The 15285-nt window shown below is 39.6% G+C and overlaps 1 protein-coding gene across 1 annotated transcript in view; it reads left to right on the forward strand.

Annotated features, from left to right (window-relative positions):
* galnt13 (polypeptide N-acetylgalactosaminyltransferase 13) overlaps positions 1 to 12130 on the forward strand; it is a 37770-nt gene extending 25640 nt beyond the window's left edge. The window contains exons 10-12 of the mRNA XM_022740901.1: positions 157 to 255; positions 945 to 1079; positions 9255 to 12130. Coding sequence (XP_022596622.1) covers positions 157 to 255; positions 945 to 1079; positions 9255 to 9395 — 375 coding nt within the window. The 3' untranslated portion in view covers positions 9396 to 12130. The remainder of the gene's footprint in view (positions 1 to 156; positions 256 to 944; positions 1080 to 9254) is intronic.
* The last annotated feature ends 3155 nt before the right edge of the window (positions 12131 to 15285 follow it).

Below are 15285 nucleotides of genomic sequence, written 5' to 3' on the forward strand. Positions count from 1 at the left end.
CAAATAATACATGCACTTTATGGATTACACCCCTGCATGAATAAAACTGTAATAATTTGTAAACTTTGTACCACCAAAGTGAAATATAATGTCTGTTCAAACATATTTGAAAATTGAACGCAGATAAACTATTAACACTGTTCTTCTTGCTGGTAGATCAGAAATGTTGAAACCAACCAGTGTGTGGACAACATGGGGAGAAAGGAGAACGAGAAAGTTGGCTTTTTCAACTGTCATGGCATGGGCGGAAACCAGGTGAGGAAAGCTCAGATAAACACTTAAGTTTTGCTGTTTATTCTTATTTACTGATCTATTTATAAGTGCTGTAAATGGAATGTAGAATAAGTACATCTCTTTTAAATTAACATTCAACACGTTGAGCTTTTGATACCTCTTCATCTTGGACACATGAGCTTTGGGATTTCGCCTTTGCTAAAAAAAAACTTGATTTCAATCAGTTTGGACCAAAGTGTCTGCCAACTTTTAAATCAATCCACAGACTTTCAGCACATTTCAAGTCTGGGTTTTTTGCCAAGTGTTTCTTTCTCGTTTCGAAAGTCTATTGCTGATTTAGCTCCAAGCTGTTGGTCATTGTGACATCTTTGGCATTTAAAGGTTTGTGCCAAGAATCGTATCGGTCTAATCATTGTTCCCTCTGTTGTTCTTGCTGTAGGATATTATGTGGAGCAATCATGTAGTAATAGAAAAACACACAAAAGGGCAGTTTAAATTCTTCTTTAGAAAACACTAAAAATCATAAGCCAAGTTTAAATCAGGGTTGGCACCACATAAATCATGAAGAAATTTAGTGTAATTCACAGTAAAATAAGAATGAATATATTCAATCTGGTGATAACTCCCTATTATTTTTTGAATGCACATTGGTGAATAATGTTGGCGTCGCTGGTGCTTTTCATCTTCTGAGTGAGACGTTTTGTTTCCAGGTGTTCTCATACACGGCGGATAAAGAAATAAGGACAGATGACCTCTGTCTGGATGTCTCCCGCCTCAACGGACCTGTCGTCATGCTCAAGTGTCACCACATGAAGGGCAATCAGATGTTTGAGTACGATGCCGAGGTAGGATCCATGTTCCCCAGAGTAGCCAAATAATCCGTAGCAGGGCTGTTATTGCAGGCGGCCGTCTCTGCTTTCCTGATGGCTGATGTATTGAAAATGACTTTGATGAAATGCTGATGGATTGTGTCTGTCTGTGTCTGATGAGATTGCATGTGCAGCAGTGCACTGTGAGGATGTTGTTAGCGGGAAAGTGAGAAATTAAGTACCTATTTTCAGCCACTAGATGGTGCTGTACGCCAGTTTTTTTTTTGTTTGTTTTTTTTTTAGTAGCACAGAAGTTGAGTTGTTTTTTCACCACCCAGCAGCTGTGTCTCTCCTCTCATGTTCTCTGCTTTCACATAGTATGTTGGCAAGTGGGAGTATGATTTTGAGGTAAGCCGCATCCCTCCTGAATACTGCCCATAGTTTGTGCCTGTGCTCCCAGTATATCATGAGACCCTGTAACAGTGTGTGGACTGTGAAGTGCCAGTTTTCATTAGAGTAGATCATTTAAATCTCCATGGTGAACTAGATCTATTTTGCCAATGGGATTAAAATGAATACTAAGTGGATTTTGATCCTAATTAACAAAATGTTTTTATTTGTTTGAAAGTTTCACCGTACAGTCAACGTAAATCTACAGTATCTGCCACTTAACAATCAAACAATAAGTGGCCAAAGTATTTACACTAACGACAGGACAGATATTCAGCTTGATGGCCAGTCTACAAAAGTAAACCAAGTGTCAGAGCTAAAGGTAAAGCTGACATAATATCTTAGAAAATCAAAACAAAACAATGATTAAATCTATGATGGACATGAATGAAAAACAAATTACCTGATCCTAAAGTATTTTCATGTTGTGTGGTTCATTATAGACCTTTCGCACTCGCGTACGACACTGCTGAATTTACACTAATATACAATTTGAGAGTGGATTCATTTGTGGTACTGTAGCACCAGAATGCAAACTAAAATTAGATAAATGACAATGCCAAAAACTGCATATTAAACACCAGAGTTTCATTTTACTTAATACTCCTGCTTATGCTGTATTAGTCTTATCATTTCTGTACTCAGTCGAATGCAGAGACAGATGTTGTAAGGGCTTAGATTGAAAGCAGAAAAACATTTTGAATCTCTTAGGAAAACTCAAATATTCTCCTCAAGCCCCGCTGACTCAGAACTCAAAGTACATTGTGGTTTATACAACTCAAAAAGCATCTTTTATATTAACAATTTATGCATTTTTTTTTTCAACCACTGGGAAAGGGTAAGAAAAGATTTCACTCAATACAGTATTATTTCTCAGTGATTGAGACGTCCTGTCACTGACGTGGTTTTGACAAGATGAGGAAGCCTGGAGGCCTTTCCATCAAACCCTGAACAAAACCCTAGGAGAAACACTTTTATTACACTTTGTTCTCTGGGTGCATTCTTAATAAGGAAAAAATGAATAATTCATAAACTAAGAGGACTGGTCTCTGTTGTAAACAGCACTGGGGTTTCACCGCTGTCAGTGGTCGAGGTTATTTTTAGTCCAGGTGTGACTGTCAGGAGCTGAATCCGGGGTTACTACAGTAACGTTAACATTTCATCCGGTCATCAGTTTAATTTTCACAGGAATACCTGACTTTTCCATATTTTCCTCATGCTTTCATTCACAACCGAAACAGACGGTCCTCCCTTACTTTTTCACCTGCTCGGCCGTTTCAGCCAGAAAGAAGCTGTTTTCCTCAATCCCAGATGAATATACCACTTGCATACATTATGGCAGTCACAATTATTCTCGTTATTCGGCTATACCTTTCACTTGGGTTTACAGAGAAAGCTTTGTGTTAGTGTAGCAGAGACTGTAGTTTAGTTATCCACAGAGGAAGCTCAGCTGCCAAAATGTAAGTAAGTCTTCATTGTTTCAAGCATTGAATATTTAAACTAAGTGTTATGGTGCACAGATGTGTAGGAAACTGCCGCCATGTAAAAGAAAAGGTTGAAATTCCTGCGCACTGTCAGCACTGAATATTCATCAGGCATCACAATGTGGAACAACATTTTCATGAGATGGATGATGTAGATGGGAAATATAGAGAAAATAAATACTTGCATGATTACAGAGTTGGTAGTGTGAGGACTGAACTTAACGGTTTTTGGCTGATACAAGGCATCCATATTTGTTTGTTTGGTGTGAAGTCGGACATATCGGATATTTCAAAGAAAGCTGGAAGTCTGGAACTCATAACTGCGTGGACTCTTGATATCACAAGGATGCGGCGTAAGGCATCAGGCTGCATCAATCAATGAAAAAGGGGAATCAAATACTTAGCCAAATGTCAAAAGCCCGAGACAATTACAGCATCAGTTTAATCAGTTTTGATTTGGTAAAACAATACAACTATACAAAAACAAACAATATTTTATTAAAATGTTTATTCTCTAAAAGATTAGATGGGTGATATCAATAAAGGTTCAGAAAGGAGGTAGAGGAGGCAGATCAGACAATAACCAGAAGGCAGTGATATAAAAAAAATAAATAAATAAAAAAAAATGCTTTGCATTTCCCATCTAATTTTTTTAATAGCATATAAAAATCTATTCTTTTTACACTTTTCATTTGTATTGTACAGTTATTGGATTATGTTTGTTTCATTTTAAGAATGTTTTTTATCAATTGCTGATGTGGTAATTGTCTCCTGTTGAGATCTGGTCCCCCTTTTTAGATTTTTGCTTGTTATATCCTGTGGCTTTAGAATAAAGATGTTGTTGTTTCACACTGTGAATTCAATACCCAGCAAGGGTCCATGATCAAAATGTTGTGTCTAATAAACTGTTGAAGTGCTTGACCGTGTGCAGGAATTCAATCTTTTCTTTCACAAGCCATGAATATTTGAAATATTTCATGGTAACCCAGCAGAACAAATTGTATCTGAAGCTCAGCTGTTAAGTCCAGGTTTTGAATACCTTAAATATAACAACACATTTTTGTTTTCAACTGTCACTGAAAAAAATCACCTCTTATTAAGCTGGAAAAGTTTTTTGTTTTTTTTTACCTTAACCACCATGTGCCCCTCTCACTCACGGCTCGCCGCAGAAGCACACCTTCCTCCACATCATCACACAATCATGTCTGACCTTCAGCCGTCTGGAGGATGGCACCTACGGCCCCACGGTGGAGTACTGTAACAATAGTCCCGTGCAGGCCTGGATCCTCCACAACTACACTCGTCTGGAGGTTGCTAGACGCCTCTACTTCAGCTCCACTGATTATTTTCTCTAAGCTCCTGTCCGCTCTGGGGGAGCGCTGTAGGTCCTGAGGTGAGCAGGTCAGTACATTTTAGGCTTACAATAGAATCTGGTGGTCATTAGCAGCTCTGTAGTGACGTAGTTTAGCATTGTTAGACCTGGAAGTAGATTAGTTTGACCTGTTTGGGTGCTAATAGGCACCTCTGTAGCTGATTGTGGCTGAGTATTTCATATTGTCTTATTTTTGTCAGTGTGAACAGGTGAATGGAGAGTTTGATTAGAGTTTGTTGTTATGATCTGTCATTTATTAGTCACAATGTGCGTGCAGATTGTTTTAGGAAGCATTAAGTAGCTTTTACTGGTGACCTTTCAGGGAGAAGGCATGAAGACAAGGGCGGAAGCACATCAAGCAATGACAGATGTCCCATCAAGATGGTTCTGTGTATAAGATGCTATCTGCGAGACCTTCATGCCAAATTAGATCTCATTTGGCATTTATTTTCCAGCATAAATATTTTATTTTGATGGGAAAATTCACTGGCTGTCCCTTGGACTGCTAGCGCTTAGTGAATGATGCCTGAGATGGAGGAGGACGTGTTTATTTTTAGCTGATTATCTACATGCAGAGCTGAATGAAATGGGCTTGCCATTGTTTACAAGTTCTTTTGAAGTGATCCTTCATTGTGAACCTACCTTTCATGGCCCTGGCCTCTCAGGCCACTCTCCTATTGGCCTGAAGCAGCTGTGCACACTGTGTGCCATGTACATATTGTAAAACCAATGAATCCCAATTATCAGTGCTTTTCACCACTCTGCCTGCTTATTTACATACTTTTGTGAGGAACTTTTTTTTGGCCCAGCATTTCTGTCCGTTTCAGGGTTGACGTTTTCTCTGCCGTCATGTTCGTTCTGCCGTGTTATCTGCAGTTTGCACCTCAGACTCCTGTACCGTTGTATCTCTCAAAAAAGCTAAAGAGCAATTTCACTGTAGCATGCCACAGTTGTTGTGTCCAAGCGGGGTAAATTGGGTAAGGAGCTCCCGGGGCTGCTGGTGTGTGTCAGAGTTACAGCAGTAAAGTGACCTGCTGTTAGATGGCCTGATTTGCTGTTCACACTCAGGTCCTCGTGGCATAGCCAGCATAAAGGGAGAGCTCATACACAAGAGCAGGGCAGTATTAGAGTAAATGAGATTGTTCCCTGACTCTGCCTTGAGACAAAAGGAATTTGCTGTTTTTTGTATTCCCCACAAAAATCAACTCAGCCCTTTAGATTTTCTTCCACCGTCGGCACAAGATCATGTCAAACAGGAGCTCTTTTGCCTTTCAGCAAGTCCAGTGTGCTGCCTGGTGACAAAGAGGATAATGTTCCTCAACCAGGGCTCATGGTTAGAAACCATCCTCATTTAATTAGCTGGTCTCAGCTGTGCACACACTCAGCGACTTGCTCCGGAGACACTGGTTGGTTTGCTAGGAGGCTGAGATGGGAGTTTTCTCTGCCCCAAAGGAGGCATGAAATAATTATGAGCAAAGGACAGGACCTCCACATTTCTAGTATTTTCATTAAATGTGGATAGTTTTTTCTACCCCCTGCCGTCATGCCCCTCTTCTCTCATCTCTGCCAGCAGAGTAGGTTTGGATCTTTGAATGAAAAAAGAAATACTATTCTCATTATTGCCTAAGCCAGGTTCTTATGATTTATAGATTAGCTCTACCGACAGCTCGGAGAGGCTCTATGTATGAACAAGCCTTTACAGAGAAGCATTTGTTGGTTTCACAGCTTGTCATTTGCAAAATATACAAAAAAAATGATTTTTTTAAACAGTCAGGATTAAGAGATTTCTGATTTTCGTCACTTATCCTTAAAACTGTAGGCTTAACTCTACCATTGTCTTAAGTTGTAGCAGTCTTTTAAAAATATTTTTTAATAAAGCAAGAAAAGAAAAATGTCTCTGGAGTAGTGCTACCTTATTGTTCTTTTCTTTAGCTTTTTGGCAGGTGTGTAAGAGACGGACGCCACCTGCTCTCTTTGTTCTTGGACTGTTTGAACAAATGTGCCCTGTAGGGCAGGCTGTAATGTGTACTTCAGGAAAGGTGTGCATGTGTGTGTGTATGTGTGTGTGCGCGTGTACTTCTTTGTAACCAGGCAGAGAATGTCAAACCCTTGTGTTTTATAGCTTAAGGTCAAACATGGCCTCAGCGTCTCTGTTTGCTCATTAGTCTGAATATCCTCTGTCAACAGTCAAAGCACAATCTTGTTTTAATGAAGAATTATATCTCAGCCACAGGATGAAATAATTATGCCAACGTACATGTCTTAATGTCACACGCTGAATCTGGTTTGTAGCTGTTCTTGTGCATTATCTTTCATGTTTGCTCCTCGTGTTTAGTTTGTCAGTTGCTGCCAGATAACATGGTGCAAACTTTCTCATATTGTGATGAGTTCTCTTTCAAAGGCCCCTACATTTACATACGTTATTACACTGTATGGTATCTTTGTAAAGTAGCAACCCAACATAATTTTCCCAGTTCCTCTCACAACATTGTTTTCCTCACCAACAAACTCCAAGTCCTCTGCTACTGCATGCGATCATTAGGGACAAGATAAGGAGCCAAAGTGAGGATTGAAATTGCGGAAGCATGTTAACTTCTGTGGGACTGAACATAAATGGTTAATCAAGGCCATTGAGAGCTCTTTTGGAGTTGTTAGTGGGGGGGGGGGGGGGGGTTTATCTCTGGAGTCCTTGTGGCAGATAGCCACAGATTTCTGTGCTACATGCTCATGTGGTGCTTGAGTTCAGCTCATCCCAACAGGTGTGTTTTTTTCCAGTCTGGACATTTTAAAAGCACTTGTACTGTCTTCTGGCTTCTCTGGTTTATGTGACTGAACAGTACACAGACAGGACTGACAGGGGGGAGGAGACAATGTGTGGAGCGGAGCAAGAGATACATTTGAGCTCATATTGTGGTGAGGACATGGTTTGCGTCTGCAGAATAAACTCTAAAAATAGCATGAATGTTTGATGTCAGAACTGTTTAAATCTAAAGATTAAAAGCTAATCCCCATGATCTGACATAGCTAAGCTCCTATTTATTAATTATTGATTATATTGCTGAAATAATGAAAGGATGTGTTGATGTGTCAATCAACCGCAAATGAGTCAACTCACATTTTGATGAGCAAGACTAAACCATTACTCAGACAGAAGCTCAAACTGATTCTTTCTCACAGCAGACATTTAGTCAAATCCTTAATGTTTACCAATAGCATTAACAATGGCATAACAGGAGCAAGTATCCCTCTAAGCACATTACCAGGTCCCTGGCATCATTCATTTCATCATTTACCTGTGCTTTTCCTACTGTGACATGTCAAAATGTCTTCCATGAAGAGGGTCATGGTCACCTGAGCTGAATCAGACAGATCCTTGCACATCTCTTCTTGTGGTCAGTTTAGTCAATATATGACAGAGGAAATATGTGGCCTTAGGATGTGTGCTCTAGTGTCTCTGCTCTTTTGATCTCAAGGGTAGAGTCATCAAAACGATCCCAGCGGATCCAGCAGCAAAGTTACTTTTGCTTTTAGCCATTTGTGTGCCCATGTCTGTTGCTGCTGTGTATAGTCAACATGATGTAGCAGTGTCATTATGTGGGTACATTAAGACTGATACCAGCGTTATGAATAATAAAATATGGCAGCCTTTTTTATGGGTGTTTAAGAGAGTGTGATGTTGCCTTTTGTCCTCTTTTTTGCTGATTTGTAAAATTTACCAAAAAAAAAAACAAAACTCCAAGCTATTCATTTCCATCATAAGCTACATGATACACTTTATTATTGGACTGTTATCTTTTTTAACCTTTCATTTTGGTGAAATGGGAATTATATAATTAGAAACAAGAGGAAGTATTCACCCATAATTTCTGTGCTGAAAAGTCCTCTTCATCCAGGTCCAATACAGAATGTCTGTGCAGAGGTCTAAGTTCTTAGAGCGAATGTTTGAGCAAACGCTTCCCTACTTGGACATTTGACAAAAACACAATCACAATTCTCCCGTTGTGGGCTTCTGTCCCGCCACCTGACTGTACTTCCATGTCCAATATTTACTGGCATTTTATCCCCTGTTTAGCCTGCCAACTCCTGGGAAACTGTTCATTTGCTCTGGCGTCATTAACCACTTGTTCACTTTGTCTCTCGACCATTTCATGCAGGGCAGGGAGCATAAAATCGGTTTGCAGACCAACACATTCAGCTGAAAGTAACTGAAAGCTACAAAGAGGGGTGGTGGTGATTTTTAGTGGAATTGGCACCTAAACATTAGGTGTTGGTTTCAGTCCCTCTGAAGCAGAGAAAGCACTTCTTTTTTCCTTTTTTTTTTACATTTTGATGCTTCTGATGCTCAAGAGTCAGTTCACAAAGAAATCCCTCCTTTAATGTGGCAATGACAACCAACCTCTCCTCCATCAGAAGCCTCAACTCTCCCAAGCCGCCTCACCGTATGCTGTGTTATATAAGGGGCAGGACTCTTGTCTCTTTCCTGACTGGAACATCCTGCTCTCTTGATGTACCTTTTGTTTTTTTTTTCTTGCCCCAGCTACAGTTACTGAGTGCAACAAACTCAAGCTCTTTACTGGGTTGAAAGGTATTTTTGTGAAATATGGGAAATCAGTAGCTGAAGTGTGTCTGTGAGGTTCATCTTAGTCATCAGCTGTGGTGGACTCAGCTGTGTCTAGACAAGGGTTGAAGTACAGTCGATAAGACAGGTTGAGGAAAGTTGAATAAGGTAAACACTAAAATAACACAAATGATGGCACATGGTAGGTTGATTTAGGCTGATTGTACAGTAGGGAGATGTATGTATTCAAAAATTGTATTTGTGTCATGTCTGTATATTCATATGTAGGCCATATCTACAGAGTGACATCTATGTAATTCCCTTTGTCTTTGTCCATCTGTCTCCAGCGACTCACCCTGCTGCATGCAAACAGCAACCAGTGTCTGGACATGCCGTCTGAGGAGGACAAGATGGTCCCCACCTTGAGAGACTGCAACGGCAGCCGCTCTCAGCAGTGGCTGCTGCGTAACATGACCCTGAGCGTCTGATCCCTCACCTCACCTCTCCCCCCTCCACCACTCTGTCCTCATCCTAACCAGTCCTGGCTCTCCACACCCTCACCAGGTGGCTCTTACCTCGCACATCATATGCCTCCCCCTGTAACAGCCTGGCCGGCAATTACAAAATATCCAGGCAGCAGTGGCTCCATTATGGAGGCATCTCCTCTTACTTGCTCGCCACGGGTGTGAGAGAAGCTGCACCTGCAATTCAGGCGACATGACGAGCCGTAGCTTTGGGAACCTCGTCGAGTCCAAGCAGGGAGAACGATGTGTCAGGTCTGTGCATGGAGAACATATCAAAGCGCTCACACTGTGTCGGACAGCCTCTAGCCGTGCATCCACTGTGGCTGCTCAGACTGCTGCTTAGCTGCTGGACAAACAATTAAACAGGAGCATCAATAACAAGAATATTGCAAAGCACGTCTGTGCACTGGTGTGCACTGTAAATTACCTTCCTTGTGCAGTGTACATGCAGCGCATTTGTGTCTACTGTAGGTACAATCATAAAACAAGACTGTTGTCATGACTGCTGCTCATCCTCTTTCCATATCAGTGTCTGAGTTAGATTGAAATAATGGGAAAGTGATGTTAATAGAGTCTGACCAATTCTGGATTTGTCAGGCCATTACCAATGTTGATTTTATTTTATTTTATTTTTTCTGTTAGGCTAAAAAAACCTAGACAACCAGATCTCAGCTGATATTTGTTTTTAAAGTTGAACTGAAATTTGTATTGTCATCACATTTGGTGTAAGGGAACTTTAAATTATAATGTTACTGAAGCTACTGTGCATTTATTTTTTCCCTTTTTTTTAAAAGAGGATTAACTAAAAATCTGCTGTGTGGCCGTTTCCCCTGGCAACGGTTGACTGACTGCATTGCTAGGAGACACACTGTCAACCTCTGTGGTGTGTTACTGAGTGGATAACGTCATAGCCCTGTATAGCCTACTACCATTTACCGTAGCATTAACTAGCAACTGTTAGCAATTTAAGGCGTCTGTCTCTTTTACACCTTTCAACATTTGGGAGGACCCACTGTGGAATGTGGAATATGAAGTTTGTATTCCACTTAGAAAATGAAAGTTAAGCAAGCTAGGCTAACAGGCTTCCACACAGAAAGCTAGTTAGACTAGCTTGCTAATGTTTTCACTGATTCCTGCTAGATACATTCATGTTATCTCTTCTTAGCAAAAATCAATTATTATTTCAGAAACATGAACAAACAACATTTTTGTATGGATCCTTTAAAATTTAAAGGAAACTTTAAAATTGTGAACAAAATATGAACTAAATTGTTTTGCAGTTTCCAGTAGAAAAGCTAAGTACTTCTAAATCACTGCAAATGTATCTTGACATTTCTGACCTGCAATTTCTTGTTTGATATTGGCCGGTTTATTGGTCAGGCTCTAGTTGTTAATTTCTTGAGATGTTGGGATAAAAATAATTATGAAGATTTCAAACCATCATCTACAGAAAATGAATACGAGACAGGAGTGCAGCTATAACAACCTCCCCCTAGAAAAAATACTGGAGTAGTTACATAATGTTTCATAATAGTGAAACGGGAATAACAGTATGGTACAGATGAAAATTTGAGGCAGCTCTCTGGATCGACAGATTACATACTGTACTGTATGTTTATTTATAACCGGCTGTTTGAAGAAATAAGTGGCTAGGGGGAAGGAAGTAGCAAGTAATCAAGACCGCTCTGAGTAGATGTGATTGATTTTGAATGAATGTAAGAATTTTCCCTAAATGACAACGTCTGTATACCGAAGTACTCTAACTGCACTGTGTTATCACAGCTGTCTCAGAGCGTCATTACTAAAAACACACACCACCTTTATCAGTTCCTACAAGATTTCCAACTCTTGTACTAAGACCCTCTTCTTTTTAATATCATGAGAAATCATGATGTCTTGGAGCTGAATAGTTCCGTGTGCCTTTAGAAAGTTGTGTTTTTTTTTTTTTGGTTTATTGGTTTTTAGATTATTTAATTATTTTGTTGTTGAGAGAAGAAGAATGTTAAGTCTGTTTTCATTTGAGATAAGGTACTACAGCATACTGATGTTAATAATTGTTACATCTCATGAGTTTATCACTGTCATATTTATGCTTGATCAAATGTTTAGTTATCCATTAATAGTTAAGCAGGTCAATATTCAGAATCAATATTCACCCATCACCCAAGCAAATGTGACAGGTACTTTTCACTATATTGTTGTCTGGGATCAGGCAACAAATGTTATTGTACATAATGACGTTAACATGTTTCTATCACCATTGTTGTTGTTGTTGTACATACAGAACCAATTATTTTTCTAAGATGCTGTAAAACTTGAACTCTCCTCAGAGAAAAAGACATTGAATGGTAAAAAGATCACGAGGTATTGCAGTGTGTTATTTAGAATCGAGGTAATAAAAACCAGTGCTTACCTTGGGTTTTGAAATTGCGGTGTGTTTTGGAAATCATCATCGGTCCCATGAAACCAATTCTCACACTACCTAAAGGACCTTAGGCGAGTATACACAAGGGAGCAACTAATGGTGAAATACTATCAATGCTGCTTGAATACTGAATCCTTGCCAAGTGCCTGCTTGGCATTCAGACTAAAATTCAATCACCTCTTTCGTATTACGCGCACACATTTATTGTTTTTCATTATCTTAAAGTGCATGGTGTTAAAATAGGAATGTAATGTTTCAATGTACTAGTTGCAAAGTGATAGTGTTTTCCTGTTTGTACATTTTGCCTTTTTTTTGTAGAAAAAAATAAATAAATAAAACATCGACTGAACGTAGAATTTGCATTAATTTCAGTGTCAAGCAATTGATGAAAATGTGAACACAAGCGCATCACACCAACCCATCTGTTGTTTGATCAACCTTGCTCTTGAAGCTTTTAAGACCCCCATACATCTCATTACCAGGCTCCATTCAATATGTTTGCTTTTAGAGGTGGTTAATTGCAGCCTTTCTTCCATGGTGACCATTAGGGGACAACACCTGTACAACAAAATGCCATAAGAACTACATAGCAATGGATGTTACCTTCCCTCTTTTGTCCAGGATGTGTAAAGGCATCTGCCATTGTCACCCGATGAAGGTACTTCTGACACAGCTCATTATTCTGTGTACATTTCAGCAAGGAAGGCTTGACCTTTCAGGTGACTCTGGCTTTGTTAAAATCTGAGAGGAAAAATTACTCTCCCTGAATGGGACACAGGAAAAAAAGGAAAGCTAGAAGGTCAATGGAGGGTAATGGAGATGGAGAACAGGGAATATCAGACTGAGACCCAGCATTGTGAATATTGAGCTAATGATTATTTTCATATTTTTTTGATGTACTGAATCATGATAAGTCTAAGAAATGTTGTCATTACCATTTCCCAAAGTCTCACATAGCATGTTTAAATGGCTTGTTTTGTCCAATCAAAAGTCCAAAAAAACCCCAAAAGATTTAATTTTCAGTGATATATAATGGAAAAAAATTGGTGTTTCAGCTTTGAAAATTACTTAAAACATTAATTTGATACCAAAATTGTTGTTCAGTTGATAAACTGATTTGAGTTGAGTTGATACCACTTTCATGTCTGTATGGCCCACTACAGCCACCAACCAGTTAGTTTAGCATTAATACTGTTTATGCTAAGAGTTTAGCATTAAGACTGGAAACAGGGTGAAACAACTAGCCTGTCTCTGTCCAACCTATATGGCAACCGTGGCCTGTAAATTTAAAGGATAACATGGTAATTTTTATATGTTAATTGGCGAGCTATAGAGATGCTGGTACTGTAGCTGTTTTTTTTATCTTTGGATAAAGTCATGATAGTTGTTTCTCTGTGTTTTCAGTCTTTATGCTAAGCTAAGCTAACCAGCTGCTGGCTACAAGCTTCGCATTTAATGGGCAGATATGAAAGTAGCTACTCATCTAACACTCGGCAAGTTAGCAAATTATCAAATTTCTGGAAATTTCTTAATGAAATAATTGTTTCAACACCAGAATATTACAAAATTATTTGGACTTTTAATCATCTAGAAAAAGTGAATAACTGTTAAGCAAATTGTTTTATGGCAGATATTAATGAATGCAGTTTGCATTCAAAAGGACATAGGGAGAAGTATTCCCTTTTTAATAACTCAAACTCCAACTGCATTTTTTTCATTTCCTTCGCTTAAGCTTTTTAATAAATATTTGTAAATCTCTCCAAGGTAGCCACTGCAGAGGTATTAATAGCAGCTGTTACAGAGCTGACAACACATCAGTGCCTCACCATATTCTCAGCAGGGGCCCTGTGGGGACTTAATGCAGTTTCAGACAGCCTCACACCTGTAGGAAGCCGAACCCAGGCTGGTTAACTGGGCCTGTGAGGATAAGATAGGTCTGTGGCCTGGCCAGGGGAGTCCATTAAGGGGTGAGATGCTTTAAAATAATAACCCTAATGGAGGCTTTATCTGTAGCTATCTGTGGCTTGCTGTGGCTCTCCAAGGCAGAAAAAGATCAGAGCTTCTCACCATGGATGCTGCACAGTTCTCAACTACATAAAGCATGGGCTCATTTAATCTCAGGAAATATAAAACTCTGGCTCTAGAGACTTGGGACCATATTACATCCTGTCTAATCTACCCATTTTCTTCAATTAAGCCCTTTTATTCTTGAAACTATTTGTTTGAACAATTTCCTCTTGTTTTTAGCTTCAAAATGTTCATAGGCTCTTCTTTCAGTTTAAAGATAGCATGGAATATAATACTATTTTCATGTTTGACCTCATTGAATCAGTGAAACACTAAAATCAGTGCATACAAAAGCTATAAAAGTTTCTTCACAATGCTTTACACTCAGTAGCCAGTTTATTAGGAACACAGAGCTAAAACTAATGCAGTAAATCGTCCTTTAATGACAGTTTTGATGTTGTCAAGTGGCTCCCAACTAACTGTAAAGGGGGTGGGCTCACAAGGTAAATCTGAGGGATTGTGAGATGATTGGAAAGAGAGAAAAAAAACAAAAACAAAGTTCTACTCAACAAATTTCAAATTTGTAGTCTTTTTTTATTGTCCCCAATCTTTGCTTTTGTTAGGGTTGAACAATTCAAAAAATTTTGCAAATCTTGAATCTTGAATCTGAAATCTATAATGAGGGGCCCCAAGTGTACACTGTTTTTTGTAAGGGGTTTTGTATTGTATTTTATACGATATTAATCTGAATAGTAGTAACTATAGCTGTCAGATAAAGACAGTTGAGTAAAAAGTACAATATTTCTCTCTGAACTGTAGAAGAGTAGAGGTTAAAAATAACAAAACAAAACATGAAAATACTCAAGTACAAGTACACAAAACTATACTTGAGTACAGAAGGCCTACTTGAGTTAATGAACTTACTTCCCACCACTGACATAAAAGTGCAGCGTTGGTGTGGATTGTGGTTTTTGTGCCAAGTGATCATTTAGAAGCAGATACACCATAAGACCAACAATGCTGGCTCAAAGTCCATTGGTACAGTGAACAATTGTGGGCAGAGCACACAGCCGTGTTGCAACGACCACAAGGCAAAGACTGTGGTTTGTGATGACTAATTTGTAATGTATATGTATATGTGACAGGATATGTTTGTAATATGCACGGGTCGGCGCCAGGGGGGGGGGGGGGGGGGCCCCCCCGAACGGAGGATCGCCCCCGTGTCTGGAACTGTGACCACAGGGCTGGAGGCCGGAGGTGAAGATAAGCTTCCGGTGAAAACAGATCCAGCCCCTGATGCAACGCCATTCTCCGTGTGGATGCTCTCCCAGGGGCCTTGGTCCTCTGAGATGTGACAGGAATCCATTTTGGAGATGGGTGGCTGCGGTGGTGGGTCACCCTGCAGGTCAGAGCTCCTGGTCT

The sequence above is a fragment of the Seriola dumerili genome, unplaced genomic scaffold (assembly GCF_002260705.1).
Source record: "Seriola dumerili isolate Sdu_G_001 unplaced genomic scaffold, Sdu_1.0 BDQW01000052.1, whole genome shotgun sequence".
Taxonomy (NCBI): Eukaryota; Metazoa; Chordata; class Actinopteri; order Carangiformes; family Carangidae; genus Seriola; species Seriola dumerili.